The 26,172-nt window shown below is 39.6% G+C and overlaps 1 protein-coding gene across 1 annotated transcript; it reads right to left on the bottom strand.

The window, feature by feature from the left end:
* Positions 1 to 7,817: 7,817 nt before the first annotated feature.
* Positions 7,818 to 26,107, bottom strand: LOC126092910 (uncharacterized). The gene is made up of 2 exons (XM_049908639.1): positions 26,054 to 26,107; positions 7,818 to 9,023 (listed from the first exon to the last, which is right to left on the bottom strand). Exons 1-2 carry the CDS (start codon positions 26,105 to 26,107, stop codon positions 7,818 to 7,820), a joined length of 1,260 nt encoding a protein of 419 aa, XP_049764596.1.
* Positions 26,108 to 26,172: the final 65 nt, after the last annotated feature.

Below are 26,172 nucleotides of genomic sequence, written 5' to 3'. Positions count from 1 at the left end.
CACTCTCCTATAAGCCACTAGATGCTTCCCACCAACCCCTCCCTACAGCTCGCACAGGATATAGTGGCCAATGCGCAGTGACCAGTTTTCAACCAAAGTGCTGAGCAAGTTCATTCATTTGTTCAGGAGGGAAAGATGATAAGTGTTTTCCACCATTCTGCCAGCCAACTATGACAGAATCTAGGTGCACACCCTGCAATTGTACAGAACCTATCATTAAAAAAATCACTTTTGCTTTACTTATAGTTTCACATGTCAGGTTCATGATGATGTTCCAATAATTTCATTAATGGGCATAGCAGTTGTGATATTTACATGAAAGTAAGACACTGCATGAAATTCAAAAAAGTGTGCAATAATAAACAGAGGTTGCTATGGTTTTGCATTTAATGCACATTACATAATGTGTTATTGCATATGAAATTTAGCTAACTTATTGAATTTTTCTTTAAATCTGGATAGAAGTATCTATCTGTCATCAATCTTGAGAAAACTGATCCGCTGAAGCACACTCATTTGTGATTGTGTCATGCCAGTGATAAAGCCAGAGTGAAATATCCACAACATTCCTCATATTTCATTAATGGTTTCAGATATCGAAAAGAGATTTTTACAAATGATAGCATGCAAGGAGGAGACCATTTTACCATATTGTTTTTATGTAAAACTTCATTATATACTGTGTCATTCTAGTAACTACAGACTTTTTATGTGACAGAATGTAATTTTTAAGAGCCATCAATTGCTGGTGAAACAAGAAATGCTATAGGTCTTGGAACAACATATGTGAAAAAATTACATGTTTTTTGTATTGAGGATGTGTTTTCATAAGTTACTGACTTTGTTTTTCCTTAGTTCCCCACTTAATAAACCAATGTTTCTGAATTCTCTCACAGTTGTATCTGCACAACAACAATATATCTTTTTGAATGGTTACCATGCAAGTGTGGGTGGTCCCACTTAATATTCCCAAAAAAATGCAAGTGTAGGCTTCAGTTTAAAATGGCACTTCCCCTCCAGTGCTCTGAATTTCCCCTACAGTGCTCTGAGTGACCCCTACTACTGCCACTCTCCCCATTCTTCCCCAGCCAACTCCACATCTAGCAGCCATAGCATTTTTCATGCACTATTTCTCCCATCTCTTTCCATCTGTCACACCACCCCACCCTGCATCCCCACCTCACCCCAGTGTACTCACTGCGGGCCAGAAAAGAGCTGGCAATTGACTGAGCACAATGTAGGGAGACAGGCATGTGCTCATGTGTGTGTGTGTGTGTGTGTGTGTGTGTGTGTGTGTGTGTGTGTGTGTGTGAGTGTGTGTGTTTGTTTGTTTGTTTGTTTGTATGCGTGTTTTTCCTACAAGCTCGAAAAAGTTCATTCCGAAAGCTAGCAAGGCTCTGTACCTTTTGTTTGTGTACCCATCAATGACACAGTGCTTCTGCCTTCCAGTCAGTCATCTCCCTTATTTCGGAATAACTTTATTGAAAAGATACGCAAATGATTGGATCAGAGGAGTGCAGTTGCAGGAATCATCTCTGATCTCACAAAAGCATTTGACTCCACAAACTATGACTGGCAGATGCAGTGAATTATCATTCTAAATGGAGCACAGTATCACAAGGTGTGCCTCAAGGCTCCATTTTGGCACAATCCTGTTCTCATCTATGTATGGCAAGTTGAAAATGAGAGAGAGAGTGAGAGAGAGGGAGTGATGTTATTTCACTGATCTCATTTGTACTAAGATTGCAGTACATGCAGGTGCCTATTTGCTTCCATCACCCTGAATGGAATGTATAAGTTCTAATAAATGTTCACCAACCTTCTATAGTAGTAGTACCCTGCACAGAGAACAGCACGTAGGTTGTGAATCCATAATCTTGAGGCTGTAATAAAATCTTAGTGAGGCCCAAATATTTTAGAAATAATTAAATTTCCAATTAGTTTGTTTATATGGGATGCCACTCACTTTTTATTAGTAGAACATGAGAAACTGCACAATTACATTCCACTTTATAGTCACAAATAATTTCCATTCTTCAACAAAATAATGAACTGCAAATTTCCATAATTATTATCAACTAAATGTTCAAATAACCACACATTGCTAATAAACTCTTGACACTGACTGTGACAAACAACATGTCTGTCCTCTGAGGCTATCCAACCAGCTCTGATCTTACAGCCGAACCAATTTGCCTGCTATCAAATTTAGGTGTGATCTGAAGATCACCAAAGTGCTGCTTTGTCTGTCTTTTTGTTAAGCAGTTATTTTTTTGTTCTGCTGGCTATTAATAATTGGGAAATCACGGAATGATAGCATGCTATTGAGAGATGCTTTAATATGAAATACAAGTGAATATGCTGTTTAGTTTTTCTAATATTAACAACATTTTGGTGCACAACTTCTGAATGTAGCTGCCAATCATAGAGAAGGACCACAATTTATGCACTTTTTCTCACGACACCCATACCAAACAAATCATCTGTCATCAGTACCTCATACCACATTATGTCTTCTTGCCACTACTGCCTTCTCAGTTGGTCTAAGAAGAGCTTTTTGTACATGAATATGATGGTTGTCAAGCCAGAAATATTACGCATCATCTTCTTTCTGAGATTTCCAAAAATTGGGAGGTTCTTGCAGACAACAATCAACTTTGGAAATTAGAAATTTTTTAAATAATTTTTTTGATTATCATCTCTCAAGAGCCATACCATTCCACAATACTTGTAATCTGTTATCTTTTTTCAAATATTGAATCTACTTTACATTTTTTCATTCTCACATTATAAAGTAATTTATACTCATAGACTTATATTATTTTGATATTAGAAAAAACTGGTTGTTATCCTCAGTTAATTCATGTATAACCTTACATCCCAAAACCATCAATCTTTTGTAACACTTTCTATAGCAACTACATTATTGTTTTGATAGTAAAGATTTTCAAAGTAGTATTATTCTGCACCTTTATGTTGTTGGTAGTCTTTTTTCAATTTACAGTCTACCATTTCTGCTAGAATACTCTAGAGCAGTCAGCTATCTCCTAACCAATTTCAATCACAAAATTTTATTCTGATTTTAAACTACTATTGGCACATCACCATCCATTAACTTCAACAAAGTATTTCTTCATAAGTAGTTAAATTTGCTATACCATAGCTATCAGTGCATTGCCATCCCTTCAATTTACTGCTAAGTTACTTTGCTTTTGTGAGTGCTTGTATCTTTGTTGTTGCATTCACTGTCAGGAAATTTTCTCATCTTAAATTTGATAGTGAAGAATGTTAAAGAAGACAGATATAGGTCTCAATGAAAAAAGGGGAAGAACTAAAAGCAGGAAAAGAAAATGAAGTACACTGTTGGTTATCTCAGGCACCTGGTAATCATCAGTTGCCTAGCGATACATAGACTGTTATTGCCTATTGAGGTTAATATTGACAATATTTTTTCATGTCACTCACTGACATTTCATTTAATAATTTTGTTGGTTTCATTTTCATGGTAGAATGAGGCACTTCATTCAAAACTTTCTCAAATTCATCCATGTAACCTACCCCTATATGATGCATCTTAGAATGGAACTTACAACTTTGTCTTCCACAGATGAATGCAGTATACATTTGACCTATTCTTACTAGTGGCCTCTGACAGAAGCCAGCTGTCAAATCTGTGTTTGTAGATATCATGACACCACCAAGCATCACTGTGGAACTTTGTAGTACCTTACTCCTATCCTTTGTGGTATAATAACATTTTCACCATCATTCCTTTTTTTGACAAATACTTCACCACTCCCTCTGTTTTGCGTGCTGCAAAACCAGTCTTGATTCAATAATTCTTGAACAAATTCTTTACTGTTTTACATGTGTTACTGACCCCTGTTTCCCATTATTTTGCTCCTCCTCCTAATACTGGCCACAAATTCAGTTTTTTTGTTGTTCATCCATGTTTCCAGGAATGATGCCTTCAGACTCTAATGAAGGCTACTGGGTGTATAGTTGCCTTACTGGAGAAATGATGGAATTTATACGCACTAGCATGATCTGCATCAGTTACATGATTAATGCCTTTCTTTTTTTCATTTTCACTCCATATTTCTACCTTTTGTTTAACTTCATTTTCAATTTTGTCTTGCATCTCAGGAAGAACTTTTTGTTCTATTTCTCTCAATTTTTCCTGAATTGCACTTGGTTGCCTTTACAAGGGGATTCTACATGCGAAATACTGTATTACAATTAAGTATTTCATAGTCGTTTTTGATAATTTGTACATTATTCATGATAACTTTGCTCTGCTCTTGTCTTATATTACTAATGTCATTAATTGTTGTTAGTATTACCCCATTTTGATCCTGTAAATTATTATGTAACTTTTTAGTTTCATGGTCAATCTTTTTATTCATTTCTGTCTCACAAACTTCTAATGTTTTACCCATTCTTGTATTTCATAATCCATTTCCTTGCAATATCCCTCAGCTTTAGCTTCAACATTTGTAACACTTCATTCCAAAGCATCAAACTTAGCATTAACCTGAGCTATTCATACATCGACTTCTTTTAAGTCCTCATCAATTTTCTCTATTTTATTTTTAGTTTTAATTAATTCTTCTCATTTTCTTTTTGTACTTTTCTTAATTCCTCCATATACTCTTGTTGTGCCTCCTTATTTTCTTTTTGTGCTACTTTTTGTTTTAGCAAAATTAATTTTACTATGGACCTTAGATCCTGATCCTCATCATGAGTTGGCAAAGTGTCAGATGATGCTGTACCATGACTTACATCCTTTTCCCCAGACATTATACTAATGCTAGTGTTCCAGTTACAAATCTTAGACTACTGTGTATGTAAGCACAACACTTACTTTATTTTTCAACCTCGATGTACTGCACTGATTCTCATAGCTGTCAGCCACACCGTGTGATGAAGCTGAACTTCAAACATGCCATTTAGTGTTAACTGTGCCAGCTGCTGCTAGCCACCACCACACCTGTTGTCTTATGGCTGCCTCACATTGCTCTGTACATGTGCCATCCCATAGCATGAAGATTCTTTAAGTGATGATTAATAAGGTAAGCCCATGCACTGCACACACAATGTTAATTTTTATTCTCATTGCACTTCCGTACTTCCCAGTCCTGCTTTATACCAATACTCCTTTCATAGTAACATTTTGCGGCATCAATTATTATAGTTCAACTAAAATTCAAAAACAGTTCAAACACAGTTCAAAGCCTACTTATCACAGTTCTCATGCAGTTCTCTTGTCATTCACAGTTCACACAAATCACAGTCTTTACACAGTTCGGTGGTCAGTTACAGTTCACAGTCCTCAGGAATAAAAATCTAGCCTCAAAATTCCAAAGCATTTAAACTTCAATGATTATTCCCACCAGGGATGCCATGTACAGCAAGTTTAAAAGGAGAAAGAGAGTGAGACTGAGAGAGAGAGAGAGAGAGAGAGACAGAGCTACAAAAGGGAAAACTTCATGATTACTGTGTCCACCTGCTTGCTGTATCCATAGTCAACAAAATATCACCTCCTTCCCTTGACATTGTAGATGAAGCAGAGTATCCTGTATCAACTAGTAAGGATGCTATGCACAGTGGTGCATATGGAGCACCTGAGAAGTTGAGTAATTTTGTTGTATGAATCCATGTCAGCTACTCTTAGTTGAACACGGGTTGAGATTGCTGTAAATTTATGCATACTGCTTTATATGCTGAGAACTTGAAGGCCGTCTTTGCAATCTACCCCTTCAACCTCATTAATGGCAGTTGCAAACGACATTGGACATTGTTGTTGGAGGGTTTCAGGGCCAGCAAAAGATAGTAGAAATTCCCAAATAAAAAATACAGGATATGTTTCATTATTATGAGCATTATGCTACTGATGGTAATAGTGAAAGGCAGAAACACTCGTGAAGCTTTCTTAAGGGATACTGTTCTCCTGATCAAGCTGGAGTCACAGAACTGTCCCGAATTGGTACCATAAATTGCACACCAAAAGGATGAACCACAATAAGATGGGAACATAATCACAGGAACCCCATGAGTGGAACTATCCTAGAAAATTACATCTTCAAGTGGCATGTGAAGCTTTCTCAACGCTGGAAAAAACACCCACTAGGTTTTACATGTGTAGGAAAATTATTTACACAGGTGCTTCCAGCAGTGGTGTGTTATCAGTAATAGATCAACATCTCTTGAACCCATACTGGAAGAGATTAGAGGGCAATCCAGACAAGTTGGAGTTTTACTATCCTCTCCCAGGTTCATGCAATTAAAAAATAGAACCATACAACAAACATATGAATATGAGATAGGGAAATCCTTCTGAGTTGTCCTGCCTCCACAATGCAAGTGAACTTGGCAAAGGGGATTGTTTTTCTGCAGCTTTTCATCACAAACAAGTGCCATGTGACAATAATTATTCAACCTCACACATGGAGAAGGAGCAGTTAAAAGACCCAAATTATTCACTGCACTGTTTTTCAGTGATGGAAGAACATTGGCTCTTGGATGGCAGTAGTGGGCACTTCTATGAAATGTTTTGCCATTATTTTCACATCTCCTGGTCTGGTGTGCAAACTACTTTTCCTATAACATGGCACCTCCTCATACAGTTGGAATCCCTCTTGATACTCTTCTATATGAGTCTGGCCTTCTGTTGTGCAAATGATTTTATTCAGGAATTCTGGCCACTATCTCATCTTCTTTCCTTAACATTTTGCCAACGTTCTGCCTTACCTACATGAAAAGTGGTGAGGCCCTTGCAGTTGATTGACATTTTGAATCGTTTCAGAACTGTACCCTGACCAATTGTAGAGTGACCCACTGAAATCTGCAAGGGGATAGTTGGTCTCCATAGGTGGCCTTAAAATTTTGGATGAATGCATTAATGATGTGGTTGATACTGTCCCTGATGTGAGTCAATGATTCCTGGTTGCTGTCATAATAATCAAACAAGGCTGACTGTACAGTGTCCAAAGAGGCTGGCAGCACTTCCAGTTTTGTGACTTTCTTTCACGAACTGATCAATATAAAAAAATATATATAATTTAGTCTGTGTAAAACTGGTACCTTTGACACTGATAACGAAACATAGTGGGTGTTTTTTCCACAGTCTCGGAAGCATTTTTCCTCAAAAATAATTATTATGTAGGCTATAATGTGACAGAAACATTACAGAGTTTACAACTAATGTCTACCAAGTTGGATCAAATGCCCACTTCTGTAGGAGTAAAAGTAAATAGTGATGCAACAAAAATAATGTCCATAAGAAGTGAAAAAAAAAGGGAGGAATCCTCACATTGGCACTGTTATGGAAACCAACAGATGGGAAAAGAAGTAGAGGAGACCTCATAACACTTGGAAATGAACTTTTTCAGAGGATGTTCAACGTGTGTACATGAACTGTGATGAAGCTGAAAACTGCAGCTGATCAAGTTCACTGTCAGAAACTTGTTTCCCAATATGCTACTTAGCATTGGAGGAACTAAGTTTACGTAAAGTCTAATACTACAAGTCATGTATATATAGTAGTTTATTAACAAGGGTGCAAAATCTTACATGCATTCTGGCAATGCTAGTACAAAACAAAACTTTATCATTATGTACTGATGAAATTTCTGTACCAAATGTTGTTACTGCAGGTTCAAAGCAGAACTCGATATGCTATTAAAGCTGGGTTACTATAAATACACAAATTTCACTTAAGGTGAGTAGCTAATTGCAATCATGATATTTGGAAAAAATTCAGTCAGTCTGCCTCACTTTAATTTATAATGTGGAAGGAACATAAACTACTGAAAACTTCACAATAAACCTCTCTTTTCAAATTCTGGCAGCATATGTTTTATAGCTTGCATATACACAGCACCTGTAAAAGCACTTCTATTATCATCAGTGTATGTTCCTTTCATAGATGCCTCTACATCAAAACCAGATTCCCCTTCACTGCGTACAACTGGAAGCTCTGTTATTGCTATGTACAAGCCATACAGCATGTGGGCCTCAAAGTCTTCAAGCACCTCCTCATAGGATATCTGTTTGTCTCTGCTGATACCAATATCTTTCATCACTTCCATTAAACGATTATAGTACTCTTTCAAAAGGTCTGTTAAGTGATCAGCATACACTTGTTCTGTAATACTAGTGTGTATAAAATGATGTAAGTCAATTGAAGGTGAATAGTAGCAAGAAACCTGGAAGTCGAGTAGAACCACATCTTGGACGGCACTACCAGAGTATTTGAACATAATGTTGTTGGTCCAGGTATCCGCATGAGCTAAGGCACAAAACTTTCCCTTCTGTTTTGCCATCTCTGCTAGACGTGGGTATAGGTTTTCTGAGAGAGCTCGGACTCTTGGTGCATACTGTGAGTATGACTTCTCTAATGTCTCCAGCTGATCTGCGAGACCTTTGCAGCCTAGTTTCAAGAAGGACTCTGTGTGCTTACCTGTTTCTCCTTCAAACAATTGAAAACTCTTATATTTGTCCATTGATGCAGGGTTCTGTGTATACAGTGCAATGGAAGATGCATGGAACTCAGCCAGTTTCCTGACAACAAGTTTTGCATGAGCCAAGTCCAGTCCCTTGCACCTCTCTGCCATTGCAAAGCCTCTGGCCTTCAAGTCCTCGAGGACTACATAGATAACTGGCTGAGTCCCAGAGGTGAAAAATGTTGCAGATAACTGTGTGTATTTACCAGGGGCTGCTTTCTGCAACATCTGTGTCATTGCAGGAATGGTCTCACTGAACATGAGAATCTCTCTCTCAAAGGCTTGCATGTCCTGTGCTATTTTCTGCATAACTTCTCCACCTGGAAATAATTTTACTATTAATGACACAATTTCCTTATGCTGCTTGACTTTATGCTCTAGTTCCACAGCCATACGATAGATTTCACTCATGAAGTTTTCTCCTAGAGCTGATGCTCGTTGTACATCTATGGAGAGGACCCTGAAGTCTTGATAATTGTTGGAATCCTTAAGAGATTTTTCAGCAAAATCCTTGTCCAGCTATGAGGGCAGACAATCCATGGTGTTAGTAGTCATCACCTATGACAGAAGAAACAAAGTGCATTTTAATACTGCAGTAGAAGCTGAACTGTTGTGAATTAGTTGATAGTGAATTGCTCTCAAAGTTATATACATGGAGAAGCACCAGAAATTTTGATGTTTTGATACATTACAAATATTGATACTCTAAATTTACCTACACAAATAATCACAATGAGTTAACAACACAAAAAGAATGTGGTTTTATAATTGTATTAACTGTGGAGATCTCAGCATAAAATGGCTAATTATTTCTCAGTATGAAAAATTCAGTAATGACTATTTTGGAGGTATGACAAGAAATTACGAAGGAAAAATCCATTTAAAATTTGTTTTGAGGCTTCTATCATGTAGGCCTATCACAAAAAAGTTTGTGTTTCTCATATGGTAAAATCATTAATAAGTTAACAGTGTGGTCTCAGGTGTTCAGCCAACTTATTGATTCAGTTTATGCATATTATTTTGCTGACCAACAAATTCTAACTGGAATCTAGGCAGGTAGAACACATAACAACACAGCTTTCAGCACCTGAAGGTGATGACTTGGTCAGTCGTTGATATATCATGCACAAAAATGGAATAAATAACTTAGCCATACACCCAAAAGCACATAATTAACCAGTCACACCTAGGAGATACCTGAGAGATCACATTGATCAGTAATTGTATATAGCACTTTGGAAGATTCTTACAAAGCATGATGGAATCAATAGTAAAACATGAAACGTGTGTCAAGGTGAAACATTATGCAACCTGATGATCATGTACACAACCTGAAGCTAATACATCAAGTAGCAGAAAAATTGTGTACAGGGACTTAGCTCCCAGAATAAAGATATCACCATGAAACAAATGCTTATTGCATCTTGTGTAGTAACACAACTAAATTAACATTTTAGACAGTTGGTGGAAATTTCTTCAATCATAATTACCAAGAAAGAATTCATTAGCACTGAGTTAGTGATAACAAGAACATTCAAAATGAACCAATGATGTACATAGAAGAGTAATTAGGCATCCATCATTTTTTATCCAGCAAATGGTTTGGCATATTAAATAACTACACATTCCACAGACAATATTAATGACAAAACATGAGGAATTCCTCATTGGTTTAGTTACATAACACTATTTCGTTCTTATACATAAACACTTGCTACCTGTTTATAGGTAAGTATTAAAAGACTCAAGAACATACGTTCAATAATAGCAATATGTGTTTTATGCCTCATTATTTATTATACAATGAATTTTCAAACTAAGTTATACTATGAGTTTCAAATGTAGTTTTGTCTATAATGTGGAAGAAGCAGCAAGAAAAGATGACTGCCAGTTAGTGTCTGTCATTTTACATCAATATATGGTAAACTGTCAAAGAATGTCGGCACAGTACAGTTCATCACACATTTGTTGCTCATGTCACCTTTACCGAATAACCTGATGGGTAACTTTTTATCTCATATTTTTATTGTTTGCTTGAATAAACAGTATATTAAAACAAATATTGCATCTATAAGATGATTATTGTTGATCACCACACATTAATTTATGGAGTTCTTCCTCCTTTCACAAAAATGGTTGTCTCAGAATACTGTTCTGTTGGACAGCATCATTTTGAAAGATCAGATTTACATTTTATTGATATGCCTGAATTTAAAACATCCCATGCCATAAATCTAGGACATTTTTGAATTAATGTTTTATCATCCATAGAACATGATTTTTATGATTTGTATTTTCCTCCGAATATATGGTGAAAAATTTAGAAGACATATTCATTCATTCATTCATTCAACATGTTCTGTAGATTCCACCAATAGCAGATCCTTCAGGGATCTGGAACATGTCAAGGCATATTATTTATGATAGATTTGTTCTGGGGTCATTAATTAACAAGGACATATCATGCTGCTTGTGTACTGAAAGATTTTCTGTTAAAATAAAATAGTAGATATAAAATAATATCTTGGACCATCGTTGTTGTTGTTGTTGTTGTTGTTGTTGTTGTTGTTGTGATCTTCAGTCCTGAGACTGGTTTGATGCAGCTCTCCATGCTACCCTATCCTGTGCAAGCTTCTTCATCTCCCAGTACTTACTGCAACCCACATTCTTCTGAATCTGCTTAGTATATTCATCTCTTGGTCTCCCTCTACGATTTTTACCCTCCACGCTGCCCTCCAATGCTAAATTTGTGATCCCTCTATTCCTCAGAACATGTCCTACTAACCGGTCCCTTCTTTTTGTCAAGTTGTGCCACATACTCCTCTTCTCACCAATTCTATTCAACACTTCATCATTAGTTATGTCATCACCCGACTTAATTCGACTACATTCTATTACCCTCATTTTGCTTTTGTTGATGTTCATCTTATATCCTTCTTTCAAGACACTGTCCATCCCATTCAACTGCTCTTCCAAGTCCTTTACTGTCTCTGATAGAATTAAAATGTCATCGGCGAACCGAGAGATTTTATTTCTTCTCCATGGATTTTAATACCTACTCCGAATTTTTCTTTTGTTTCCTTTACTGCTTGCTCAATATACTGATTGAATAACATTGGGGAGAGACCAAAACCCTGTCTTACTCCCTTCCCAACCACTGCTTCCCTTTCATGCCCCTTGACTCTTATAACTGTCATCTGCTTTCTGTATAATTGTAAATAGCCTTTTGCTCCCTGTATTTTACCCCTGCCACCTTTAAAATTTGAAAGAGAGTATTCCAGTCAACATTATCTAAAGCTTTCTCTAAGTCTACAAATGCTAGAAATGTCGGTTTGCCTTTCCTTAATCTTTCTTCTAAGATAAGTCGTAAGATCAGTATTGCCTCAGGTGTTCCAATATTTCTACGGAATCCAAACTGATCTTCCCCGAGGTCGGCTTCTACCAGTTTTTCCATTCGTCTGTAAAGAATTCGCATTAGTATTTTGCAGCTGTGACTTATTAAACTGATAGTTTGGTAATTTTCACATCTGTCTACACTTGCTTTCTTTGGGATTGGAATTATTATATTCTTCTTGAAGTCTGAGGGTATTTCGCCTGTTTCATACATCTTGCTCACCAGATGGTAGAGTTTTGTCAGGACTGGCTCTCCCAAGGCCATCAGTAGTTCTAATGGAATGTTGTCTACTCCCAGGGCCTTGTTTCGACTCAGATCTTTCAGTGCTCTGTCAAACTCTTCACGCAGTATCGTATCTACCATTTCATCCTCATCTACATCCTCTTCCAATTCCATAATATTGTCCCCAAGTACATTGCCCTTGTACACACCCTCTATATACTCCCACCTTTCGGCTTTCCCTTCTTTGCTTAGAACTGGGTTTCCATCTGAGCTATTGATATTCAGACAAGTGGTTCTCTTATCTCCAAAGGTCTCTTTAATTTTCCTGTAGGCAGTATCTATCTTACCCCTAGTGAGTTAAGCCTCTACATCCTTACATTTGTCCTCTAGCCATCCCTGCTTAGCCATTTTGCACTTCCTGTCGATCTCATTTTTCAGATGTTTGTATTCCTTTTTGTCTGCTTCATTTACTGCATTTTTATATTTTCTCCTTTCGTCAATTAAGTTCAATATTTCTACTGTTACCCAAGGAGTTCTACTAGCCCTCATCTTTTTACCTATTTGATCCTCTGCTGCCTTCACTACTTCATCCCTCAGAGCTACCCATTCTTCTTCTACTGTACTTCTTTCCCCCATTCCTGTCAATTGTTCCCTTATGCTCTCCCTGAAACTCTGTACAACCTCTGGTTCTTTCAGTTTAACCAGGTCCCATCTCCTTAAATTCCCAACTTTTTGCAGTTTCTTCAGTTTTAATCTACAGTTCATAACCGATAGATTGTGGTCAGAGTCCACATCTGCCCCTGGAAATGTATTACAATTTAAAACCTGGTTCCTAAATCTCTGTCTTACCATTATATAATCTGATACCTTCTAGTATCTCCAGGATTCTTCCATGTGTACAGCCTTCTTTCATGATTCTTCAAACAAGTGTTAGCTGTGATTAAGTTGTGCTCTGTGCGAAACTCTACCAGGCGGCTTCCTCTTTCATTTCTTAGCCCCAATCCATATTCACCTACTGTTTCCTTCTCTCCCTTTTCCTACTCCCAAATTCCAGTCACCCATGACTATTAAATTTTCATCTCCCTTCACTACCTGAATAATGTATTTTGTCTCATCATACATTTCTTCAATTTCTTCATCATCTGCAGAGCTAGTTGTCATATAAACTTGTACAACTGTAGTAGGCATGGGCTTCGTGTCTATCTTGGCCACTATAATGTGTTCACTATGCTGTTTGTAGTAGCTTACCCACACTCCTATTATTTATTCATTATTAAACCTACTCCTGCATTCCCCATATTTTATTTTGTGTTTATAACCCTGTATAGATAAGATAGATACTGCCTACAGGAAAATTAAAGAGACCTTTGGAGATAAGAGAACCACTTGTATGAACATCAAGAGCTCAGGTGGAAACCCAGTTCTAAGCAAAGAAGGGAAAGCAGAAAGGTGGAAGGAGTATATAGAGGGTCTATACAAGGGCGATGAACTTGAGGACAATATTATGGAAATGATGTAGATGAAGATGGAATGGGAGATACGATACTGCGTGAAGAGTTTGAGAGAGCACTGAAAGACCTGAGTCGAAACAAGGCCCCCGGAGTAGACAACATTCCATTAGAACTACTGACGGCCTTGGGAGAGCCAGTCCTGACAAAACTCTACCATCTGGTGAGCAAGATGTATGAAACAGGCGAAATACCCTCAGACTTCAAGAAGAATATAATAATCCCAATCCCAAAGAAAGCAGGTGTTGGCAGATGTGAAAATTACCGAACAATCAGTTTAATAAACCACAGCTGCAAAATACTAACACGAATTCTTTACAGACAAATGGAAAAACTGGTAGAAGCCAGCCTCAGGGAAGATCAGTTTGGATTCCGTAGAAATACTGGAACAAGTGAGGCAATACTGACCTTACGACTTATCTTAGAAGAATGATTAAGGAAAGACAAACCTACGTTTCTAGCATTTGTAGACTTAGAGAAAGCTTTTGACAATGTTGACTGGAATACTCTCTTTCAAATTTTAAAGGTGGCAGGGGTAAAATACAGGGAGCAAAAGGCTATTTACAGTTTGTACAGAAACCAGATGGCAGTTATAAGAGTCGAGGGACATGAAAGGGAAGCAGTGGTTAAGAAGGGAGTAAGACAGGGTTGTAGCCTCTCCCCGATGTTATTCAATCTGTATATTGAGCAAGCAGTAAAGGAAACAAAAGAAAAATTCGGAGTAGGTATTAAAATCCATGGAGAAGAAATAAAAACGTTGAGGTTCGCCGATGACATTGTAATTCTGTCGGAGACAGCAAAGGACTTGGAAGAGCAGTTGAACGGAATGGATTGTGTCTTGAAGGGAGGATATAAGATGAACATCAACAAAAGAAAAACGAGGATAATGGAATGTAGTCGAATTAAGTCGGGTGATGTTGAGGGTATTAGATTAGGAAATGAGACACTTAAAGTAGTAAAGGAGTTTTGCTATTTGGGGAGCAAAATAACTGATGATGGTCAAAGTAGAGAGGATATAAAATGTAGACTGGCAATGGCAAGGAAAGCGTTTTTGAAGAAGAGAAATTTGTTAACATCGAGTATAGATTTAAGTGTCAGGAAGTCATTTCTGAAAGTATTTGTATGGAGTGTAGCCATGTATGGAAGTGAAACATGGACGGTAAATAGTTTGGACAAGAAGAGAATAGAAGCTTTCGAAATGTGGTGCTACAGAAGAACGCTGAAGATTAGATGGGTAGATTACATAACTAATGAGGAAGTATTGAATAGGATTGGGGAGAAAAGAAGTCTGTGGCACAACTTGACTAGAAGAAGGGATCGGTTGGTAGGACATGTTCTGAGGCATCAAGGGATCACCAACTTAGTATTGGAGGGCAGCGTGGAGGGTAAAAATCGTAGGGAGAGACCAAGAGATGAATACACTAAGCAGATTCAGAAGGATGTAGGTTGCAGTAGGTACTGGGAGATGAAGAAGCTTGCACAGGATAGAGTAGCATGGAGAGCTGCATCAAACCAGTCTCAGGACTGAAGACCATAACAACAACAACAACAACCCTGTATTCACCTGACCAAAAGTCTTGTTCCTCCAGCCACCGAACTTCACTAATTCCCACTATACCTAACTTTAACCTATCCATTTCCCTTTTTAAATTTTCTAACCTACCTGCCCGGTTAAGGGATCTGACATTCCATGCTCCGATCCATAGAACGCCAGTTTTCTTTTTCCTGATAACAACGTCCTCTTGAGTAGTCCGCGCCCGGAGATCCGAATGGGGGGACTATTTTACCTACGGAATATTTTACCCAAGAGGACGCCTTCATCATTTATCCATACAGTAAAGATGCATGCCCTCAGGAAAAATTACGGCCATAGTTTCCCCTTGCTTTCAGCCGTTCGCAGTACCAGCACAGTAAGGCCGTTTTGGTTAATGTTGCAAAGCCAGGTCAGTTAGTCTTCCAGACTGTTGCCCCTGCAACTACTGAAAAGGCTGCTGCCCCTCTTCAGGAACCACATGTATGTCTGGCCTCTCAACAGATACCCCTCAGTTGTGGTTGCACCTATGGTACGGCCATCTGTATCGCTGAGGCACGCAAGCCTCCCCACCAACGGTAAGGTCCATGGTTCATGGACCATCACTCCCGTCAAAATATTTGAGCACATGTGCAATGAAAACTCCACCATCTGTTCATATTTTTAAAAGCTACTTGGTATAAGATAGCAAAAGCCAAAATGTCTAACAAACGTATTAGAAGTTTGCCAGTGAAGATCAGGATATCATTACAACTATAAGTATAACATATTTCAGTAGCAGTTGATAAGCATCAACAATATACCAGTGTATATATATATATAATAGAGGGAAACATTCTACGTGGGAAAAATATATCTGAAAACAAAGATGATGTGACTTACCAAATGAAAGAGCTGGCAGGTTGATAGACACACAAACAACCACAAACATACACACAAAATTCAAGCTTTCGCAACAAATGGTTGCTTCATCAGGAAAGAGGGAAGGAGAGGGAAAGACGAAAGGATGTGGGTTTTAAGGGAGAGGGTAAGGAGTCATTCCAATCCCGGGAGCGGAAAGACTTACCTTAGGGGGAAAAAAGGACAGGTATACACTCGCGCGCGCACACACACACATATCCATCCACACATACACATACACAAGCAGACATTTGTAAAGGCAAAGAGTTTGGGCAGAGATGTCAGTCGCGGCAGAAGTACAGAGGCAAAGATGTTGTTGAAAGACAGGTGAGGTATGAGCGGCGGCAAATTGAAATTAGCGGAGATTGAGGCCAGGTGGATAACGAGAAGAGAGGATATACTGAAGGGCAAGTTCCCATCTCCGGAGTTCTGACAGGTTGGTGTTAGTGGGAAGTATCCAGATAACCCGGACGGTGTAACACTGTGCCAAGATGTGCTGGCCGTGCACCAAGGCACGTTTAGCCACAGGGTGATCCTCATTACCAACAAACACTGTCTGCCTGTGTCCATTCATGCAAATGGACAGTTTGTTGCTGGTCATTCCCACATAGAAAGCTTCACAGTGTAGGCAGGTCAGTTGGTAAATCATGTGGGTGCTTTCACACGTGGCTCTGCCTTTGATCGTGTACACCTTCCGGGTTACAGGACTGGCATAGGTGGTGGTGGGAGGGTGCATGGAACAGGTTTTACACCGGTGGCGGTTACAAGGGTAGGAGCCAGAGGGTAGGGAAGGTGGTTTGGGGATTTCATAGGGATGAACTAAGAGGTTACGAAGGTTAGGTGGATGGTGGAAAGACACTCTTGGTGGAGTGGGGAGGATTTCATGAAGGATGGATCTCATTTCAGGGCAGGATTTAAGGAAGTCGTATCCCTGCTGGAGAGCCACATTCAGAGTCTGATCCAGTCCCGGAAAGTATCCTGTCACAAGTGGGGCACTTTTGGGGTTCTTCTGTGTGAGGTTCTGGGTTTGAGGAGATGAGGAAGTGGCTCTGGTTATTTGCTTCTGTACCAGGTCGGGAGGGTAGTTGCGGGATGCGAAAGCTGTTTTCAGGTTGTTGGTGTAATGGTTCAGGGATTCCGGACTGGAGCAGATTTGTTTGCCACGAAGACTTAGGCTGTAGGGAAGGGACCGTTTGATGTGGAATGGGTGGCAGCTGTCATAATGGAGGTACTGTTGCTTGTTGGTGGGTTTGATGTGGACGGCCATGTGAACCTGGCCATTGGACAGGTGGAGGTCAACGTCAAGGAAAGTGGCATGGGATTTGGAGTAGGACCAGGTGAATCTGATGGAACCAAAGGAGTTGATGTTGGAGAGGAAATTCTGGAGTTCTTCTTCACTGTGAGTCCAGATCATGAAGATGTCATCAATAAATCTGTACCAAACTTTGGGTTGGCAGGCCTGGGTAACCAAGAAGGCTTCCTCTAAGCGACCCATGAATAGGTTGGTGTACGAGGGGGCCATCCTGGTACCCACGGCTGTTCCCTTTAATTGTTGGTATGTCTGGCTTTCGATAGTGATGAAGTTGTGGGTCAGGATGAAGCTGGCTAAGGTAATGAGGAAAGAGGTTTTAGGTAGAGTGGCAGGTGGTCGGCGCGAAAGGAAGTGCTCCATCGCAGTGAGGCCCTGGACGTGCGGAATATTTGTGTATAAGGAAGTGGCATCAATGGTTACAAGGATGGTTTCTGGGGGTAACAGACTGGGTAAGGATTCCAGGCATTCAAGAAAGTGGTTGTTGTCTTTGATGAAGGATGGGAGACTGCATGTAATGTGTTGTGTTGATCTACATAGGCAGAGATACGTTCTGTGGGGGCTTGGTAACCAGCTACAATGGGACGGCCAGGATGATTGGGTTTGTGAATTTTAGGAAGAAGGTAGAAGGTAGGGGTGCTGGGTGTTGGTGGGGTCAGGAGGTTGATGGAGTCAGGTGAAAGGTTTTGTAGGGGGCCTAAGGTTCTGAGGATTCCTTGAAGCTCCACCTGGACATCAGGAATGGGATTACCTTGGCAAACTTTGTATGTAGTGTTGCCTGAAAGCTGACACAGTCCCTCAGCCACATACTCCCGACGATCAAGTACCACGGTCGTGGAACCCTTGTCCGCCGGAAGAATGACAACGGATCGGTCAGCCTTCAGATTACGGATAGCCTGGGCTACAGCAGTGATGATGTTGGGAGTAGGATTAAAGTTTTTTAAGAAGGAATGAGAGGCAAGGCTGGAAGTCAGAAATTCCTGGAAAGTTTGGAGAGGAAGAGGAGATGGGTCCCGCTGTGACGGAGGATGGAACTGTTCCAGGCAGGGTTCAATTTGGATAGTGTCTTGGGGAGTTGGATCATTAGGAGTAGGATTAGGATCATTTTTCTTCGTGGCAAAGTGATATTTCCAGCAGAGAGTACAGGTGTAGGACAGTAATTCTTTGACAAGGGCTGTTTGGTTGAATCTGGGAGTGGGGTTGAAGGTGAGGCCTTTGGATAGGACAGAGGTTTCGGATTGGGAGAGAGGTTTGGAGGAAAGTTTAACTACTGAATTAGGGTGTTGTGGTTCCAGATTGTGTTGAATGGAATTTTGAGGTTTTGGGGGGAGTGGAGCTGGAAGTGGGGGATTGAGTAGATGGGAGAGACTGGGTCTGTGTGCAATGAGAGGGGGTTGAGGTTTGCTGGAAAGGTTGTGAAGGGTGAGTGAGTTGCTTTTCTGGAGGTGGGAAACCAGGTGATTGGATAGTTTTTTGAGGTGGAGGGTGGCATGCTGTTCTAATTTGCTGTTGGCCTGTAGGAGGATGCTCTGAACAGCCGGTGTGGATGTGGGAGAGGAGAAATTGAGGACTTTTATTAAGGATAGGAGTTGACAGGTGTGTTGATTGGCTGAGTTGATGTGTTGGTGAAGGATTAGGTGGGTGAGGGCAATGGATTGTTCCGTTTGGAACTGGTATAGGGACTGATGGAAAGAAGGGTTACAGCCAGAGATGGGAACTTTAAGTGTTAGGCCTTTGGGGGTAATGCCAAATGTCAGACAAGCCTGAGAAAATAAAATATGGGAGTGTAATCTGGCTATGGTGAAGGCATGTTTGCGGAAGGAATGTAAATAAAACTTATATGATGTGCAGTGTATATATGAATATATTAAATCAATCTGTCCATGTAGTTGTGTAATCTGGAGGCAATCAATAATGTCACTCTCTTGAAACATCTGCAACTCTTACAAGCCAATAAGAATTTTTCCTGATTATTTCTCAGTCCTTCAAGGTTCCAACCAAATACACCAATTTTACTTTTCAGTGTGTTCTTACATTATTATAGTTATAACATCTCTCAGAATTTCCTACCCACATTTTGAATTCAGTCATCAGAAGATAGCACAACCCCAAACAAGTAATGAACAGTAACAACTCTATTTTACAATCTAGATGGAAAGAACATCTTAATTTTATTCCAATGCTTCCCACAATCATCATATTTCACTCTCCTAATAGAAGCACCAGAGCAACATTTAGGATAAGTCAGCAGCTGACTGTTCAACTTAACATCTGTGCAAGTTACAGAAGTGTTGATGGAGACTGATGCAAAATCTCCAAAAACATCACACTTTCAAACATACTGTATATGGTTATATTGCAGCACAAGGAAGTATACAATTTGTCCAAGTATTGCTCTCCAGGAAGACTTTAGTTGCTTTATTGCATCCTATGGTACAGTTGATGTTCCTAACAAGTAGGCCTTCATCCAACATGACTCTGCCCAAATTCACAGAGCTGAATAATCACATTTGAACTTATGAATGATGAGGTGAACTTCAGCACCTTTATTTGAAGCTATCAGTACTTTGATAACCATCTGATGTGAAAACAGATTTTTGTGTGTTTTTTTGGGGTGAAGGTGGATCAGAACATGGTACTGGAATCACAGTCTAATGTTTGAAAGTTCACAGTAACTTAACTATCTAGAGAAATGATTTCATCAGTAAGTACAACAATAATAAAGTACAATAAGTATATCAAAATATGTTAACAAATGTAAGGGATAGTTGCTACTCACCATAAAGTGGAGATGCTGAGTTGCAGATAGGCACAACAAAAAGACTGTCAGACATAAGCTCTTGGTCAACAATGCCTTTGTTTGAGATAGACAAGAAACACACACATATTCAGTGTATCAAACAACTATTAAATTTGTCCTGCTCTTCCAATTTCCTACTAACTGTGTTGGTAAAGAATAAATTGTATGTTCCTCTGTTTTGCTGTAATGTAATACACAAATTTTAAAGTTATCCAACTTTGTAGCTCCTTACCCTTCTTAATGGAAAATAAAGGGTGGACTGTAACAGTATTATGAAAAGGATAGTTGCTACTCACCATAAAGTGGGGATGCTGAGTCCCAGATAGGCACAATACAAAGAGGCTGTCAGACATGAGCTTTCGGTCAACAAGGTCTTTGTAGGAGATAGATGACCAACATACACACACAAACTCACGAAAACACAAATCATACACACACACATGACTGCAGTCTCTGGCTGCAGAGGCCAGACAGACACACAGTGTGTGTGTGTGTGTGTGTGTGTGTGTGTGTGTGTGTGTGTGTGTGTGTATGTGTGTGTGTGTGTGTGGCCTCTGCAGCCAGAGACTGCAGTCATGTGTGTGTGTGTGTGAGCTGTGTTTTTGTGAGTTTGTGTGTGTATGTTGGTCATCTATCTCCTACAAAGACCTTGACTGAAAGCTCATGTCTGACAGTCTCTTTGTATTGTGCCTATCTGGGACTCAGCATCCCCACTTTATGGTGAGTAGCAACTATCCTTTTCATAATACTGTTACAGTCCACCCTTTATTTTCCATTAAGAAGGGTAAGGAGCTACAAAGTTGGATAACTTTAAAATTTGCATATTACATTACAGCAAAACAGAGTAACATACAATTTATTCCTTACCAACACAGTTAGTAGGAAATTGGAAGAGCAGGACAAATTTAATAGTTGTTTGATACATTGAATATCTTTGTCCTCTTATGAGGTTAAAATGAAACAATGACAGCAAGCACACTGGAATAATGAAATCAGATCAGTCTCATTTTTGGAAAGTTAGTTATCTGTATAACACCAGACATATGACATAAACTTTATAGATTTTGATGGCTGCCTTAGGTTTAGCATAGAGCAGCAACCATGGTAGAAGGTTCATTTGCTATGCCTTCTTCTGGAATCTTACCAAAGTGCTGGAAGAACTATGCCCTTAGTCACTTTTCATTTAAGGAGGAACCTGAGGCAATGGATCTGGATAAAGGCAGTGGTGGTCGCTACTAGTTCAAATTTATACTGTCCACCTGTGTTGAAATGAAGAAAATATAATATTGAGTATGCCTCCAAAAATGTTTTCCATTCACAACCCACAAACTGTAGCATTTTCAAATAAAGAAGCAGCAAAATTATGATCAATAACCTTTCTGATGTTTACACTGTTTCTTCTAACTCACACACATTCTTGAACCAGATCAGCTCTTTTTTCTGTCTCTTCCCTTCCCATGTCTATTAGTGCTTAATGCTCTGCCACCACAGGAGTCCTTGGAAATTAAGCATTAGCCTAGTTGAAAATGAGTCAATGTAATTACCCATGGCCTTCCTGAATGAGCCCTTCCAACATTCACTTACATTTATGTAAGGAAAACTAAGAAATTTGTGTTGCAGATTAGAATCACAGGAATTTTAATGCTTTCTTCCCAAATACTACTACAGAGCATTAGAAACTTTCACTCTATGCCTCTTGTTACCAACTTTCTTTAAAATTACAGAGGTAGTACTACAGTTCAAGTGCTATGGGGACAATGATTATTTTGGTACGGATTTTAAAATTTTGCAATTGTACATGAATTTATTGAGAAAATACCAATCTAGCTCTTAAGAATAAAACATTAAGATTTAACCTTTCACTTTTTCATGGTTCAGTGTGTTATTTATTTGTAATTTGAAAAGCATCCAACATAGATTTAATTTCTTTTCAAGCATGTAGAAATCCAGGAACTACTAATAGGTTACTAAACTCTTCTCAAGCTTCAAACTGTATTCCAATGTTAAATTCTCACAAGCTTTTAGTTGTGTATGCCTCCTCGAACGACAAATCCTGCCGACTGGTATACTGACAATGGATTCACACTTACGCAGCTGTGATGTGAGTGTTACTCAATCCAATGCAAAATAAAGCAATATTTATGTACCACATCCACCATGCCACCCTCATCTTTGCAGTGACTGATTCCCACCCTGTTCTCACCAAAATGTCATCATCTTTCATGAGAATGTTTTACAAGATTTCTCATATTGTATTCATAATTACTGTTAGCAACTGCTTATATCAGTACCTGGATTGTTTCTATTTTCTCAACTGTTGTTCACTTGTACGTGGAAGAAGAATAGATTTTTTTTCATTTTGACTGTGCTGTTGTTTGTGTCTTACACTATGAAACAATTTGTGTTGTGTGTGGTTTTCACTTTTGTGTATACAGTCTGTCTGGTTGTTTCTTCAGTTACAAAATGTGTAAGTTGTCAAAATTATCACTGTAAATGTGTGCATTTCATCACAGCACTTGAAGAGTTCTATCATTGTCATGAACAGCCTCTCCAGTCCAACCAGGCTTGGGTGGTCGAGCTCAATGGCCTCAGTGACAAATGTCAGTTCATTAATTATGCTTATCATGATTTCTATGCTGGTTCTATGAGCCATGACACCATCATTTGTTTGACTACTAACAAAGAGGTGCATCAATGCACACTAAAGTATGAGAATCCATCTTCAGCTAAAGTGTTAAATATTGATCCATCTTTTGAGGTATCTCACATACTGGTGATCAGATTGAGGCTTGGTGTGATGTAGCTGTGGTGACTGCCATTCCTGGTTCTCAGGCATCAGGCAGTTCTCAGAGAGAGGATGATGTAGCCATACAAATGCAGCCTTTGTGTCACACTGGACAGCAATGTGCCAAATAACAGCAACAACCACAACCTCCACAGCAATGTCAGTGCCCTGCACTTCTATCTTGTTTCATGCAACATGACAGGGCCATGCGTGGTAAGTAGTGGGTGACTTGCAACAACTGTATGAAAACAGGAGATACAGTGTCTTTGTGTCAATCCCAGCTCACCCCTTCAGGCATGGACATGGATGTTAATTGTATGTCTCCAGTGTTTACAAATCATAACAAACTGTTTATCAAAGTGGAAGTGATGGACAATGCCGTAAGACTACGAATAGACACAGGTACAGTTGTGACTTTACTGAACCCACAACTTATGTAGATTTGGGATCTCCAGTGTTGTCTCTGGTTACACAACATTTGGTGCATTACAACAACAGGATTTTCCAATTTTGGACCAATCTACAGCTCCCAAGGTGTGTAAATTTGTGGTTCATTCCTTGATTTTTTTGGCAGCGGATGATGCTGTCATTGCAAATTGGCTAACTCTGGATGCTTTCAATTCCTTATATTTTCCTGTTTTAAATATGTGCACCTTTTTCAGACCAGATGCCTTACCAGCTGTTAGATTCTCTATTTTCTATTTTCCTGTCTCTTTTCTCAGATAAGGTTGGATTGTGCCACTAATTTTGTGACCTACATCACCCTGAAGCCTATGTCACCAGCTGTGCTTTTTCCATGCCCACTCTACTCCATGAGTTTTGTGTGATCAAGTGCAATCACAATTGGACATGCTAATATCATTGGGGGTCATATAGTGTATTACATTGAGTGAGTGGTCTACCAACCTCATGATTGTTAAAAAACCAACTGGTCAGCTTCACCTCTGCAGCAACTTTCAGCAAGTTTCAGTTAACTCACAATCTACCACTGATACCTATCCTTTGCCCTGCCCAGAAGAGTTATTGGCTAATCTTGCAGGGAGCCAGTTTTTCTCCAAAACTGATTTATCTGAAGCCCATTTACAAGTTGCATTGGATGAGGATTTTAAATGCCTCCTTGTAATTAATATGCCCTTCAGTTTGCACCAATATTGGTGCTTCCCATTTGGTGTCACTAGCACCCCAGCAATTTTTCAGCATTTTTGGAACAACTGATGATGTCCGTGCAACTAACTCGATGAAATCATTGTGACAGGTGCATCTGCAGAAGAGCATTCACTTAACTTATGCACCTTGTTCACGGTCTTACATATTGCAGACTTAAAATGCAACCTGACCAAGTCACACATTTTTCAGTCATCCATTGTGTATTTGTGGTTTGAAGTTCCTCAGGATGATGTTAAGCTTTTAAATCATCATGCCATCATAGTCATGGCTCTGCCTCATCCTACAACTGCCAAAGAATTCTAAGCATATTTAGGTAAAATTGCTTACTAACACAAGTTCATACCAGGTGCAGCAATGTTGACCCATTCCCTCCACAAATTGTTCTGCAAGAACATTGTTTTTCAGTGACAATGGCCTGCAATTGTGTGTTCATGCTTTTGAAATCTAAATTACATTAAACTCCTGGTTTTGCTCCTTTCCGTCTTGGCCACCATCTGGTTTTGGCTGCAGATGTCTCTCAGTATGGACTCAGTAGGGACATTTGTATGAGGATGGTTCTCAATATCTGATAGCTTATACATCAAAAATGCTCAACTCCACTCAGCAACACTATTCCCAAGTTGAAAAGGAATTGATTCTTATCAACTAAGCTCTCAAAAAGTATCATGTGTTCTTGCACAAGTCCCCCCTCTTTACTGACCACAAACCCTTGGTTTCATTGTTTACTTCTTCTGTTGTGTTGCCTGACAAAGTAACACATCACCTCCAGCACTGGGCCTGGTTTCTGTTTCGCTGCAACTATGAAATACATTTTTGGCCTACCATGCAGCTTGCCAAAGTTGATGCACTGTCCTGGCTACTGATATGGTCAGATCCTCCTTCTGATCCAGATAAAATCTTTTGTTTTTACTTAGATGTTGAGGCACAATGTACAGTGGAATGGTTTCCATTACAGGCTCCTGAATCACAGCACCTATCACTGACAATCCAGTTCTGATTTGGTAATGCTGTTCTCTTAGCTGTGTGTGTGTGTTGTCATCTATTAGGATCCCAGCCAACCTCTGGTGAGGTGTACTTCAGCTCCTACACAAAAGACACTGGGGTGGGTGGGTGGGTGGGGGGTTCTCAGGTACCAAGTTACTGGTCTGTCAGCACATGTTTTGGCCTGGCATCAATGGTGACAGTGTACATACTGTTGCAGCCTGCTGTCAATGTGCTACTAAACAGGCAGTGCCATAGATAACAGTCTCCCTGTGGCCCACCCCACAGTGTCCATGGGAACATATTAAGATATTCACATTGATTTCACAGGACCTTTCCTAAATTCTTACTGGTTGTTGGTCATCAATGCTTTCTCTAAATTTCCATATGTCATCAGCTGTCCTTTGACGTCGTCAGCTGTAGCTATGAGTCATGCCCTTTCCAGAACTTTTCCTATTGAAGGATTACCTTATATGCTTGTGACTGATAGTAGTCCACAGTATTTGTCTGAGACAGTCCATGATTTCTGGACCCAGAAAGGTATTAGCCACATTACAGCTGCTCCTTTTCACCCCAGATCTAACATTGATGAGGGACGTCTCATCCACACATTCAAGGTTCAAGTGAAGAAATATATCGTGGCCTTCTCCGCAAACAATGTTTTGGCATGCTTCTTGAGTTCTTACAGGTTTACACTGGTGGGGGATGAGGGTCCAACCAAGGTGCTCTATAGCTGTAAGTGCACTTGTCATGGACAATTCTCTAACATGCTTCTTGAGTTCCTACAGGTTTATGCTGTTAGGGGACTGGAGCCTGAACAAGACTCTCCATGACTGTTAGCCACACACCCTGTTTCATCTGGTTGTGTTCCCTCAGCAATACCTGTTGGTGCAGACCTCATTGTGGTTCACTTTCAGCACTGTAGTCTGCATCTTGGAGTTTGGCCACTGACCAAAAGTGGATTCTGGCTATGGTCCACAGCTGCTGAGGGCCACCACCTCTCCATTATGTACACCAGTTCTGCTGCTTCTACCTCCTCCCTCAGCACCTGTTCAGGCCTCACAAGGCATC

This window comes from Schistocerca cancellata, chromosome 7 (assembly GCF_023864275.1).
Source record: "Schistocerca cancellata isolate TAMUIC-IGC-003103 chromosome 7, iqSchCanc2.1, whole genome shotgun sequence".
In the NCBI taxonomy this organism is placed as follows: Eukaryota; Metazoa; Arthropoda; class Insecta; order Orthoptera; family Acrididae; genus Schistocerca; species Schistocerca cancellata.
This window is presented reverse-complemented; position numbering and strand designations above follow the sequence as displayed.

Bases quoted from the DNA above. Each gene is read 5' to 3' on its own strand.
- LOC126092910 (XM_049908639.1), bottom strand. From the start codon at position 26,107: ATGGAGAGGTGGTGGCCCTCAGCAGCTGTGGACCATAGCCAGAATCCA. The intron at 9,024-26,053 runs GTCAGTGGCCAA...CTGCCCTCATAG, and splicing joins ATAGCCAGAATCCACTTTTG to CTGGACAAGGATTTTGCTGA.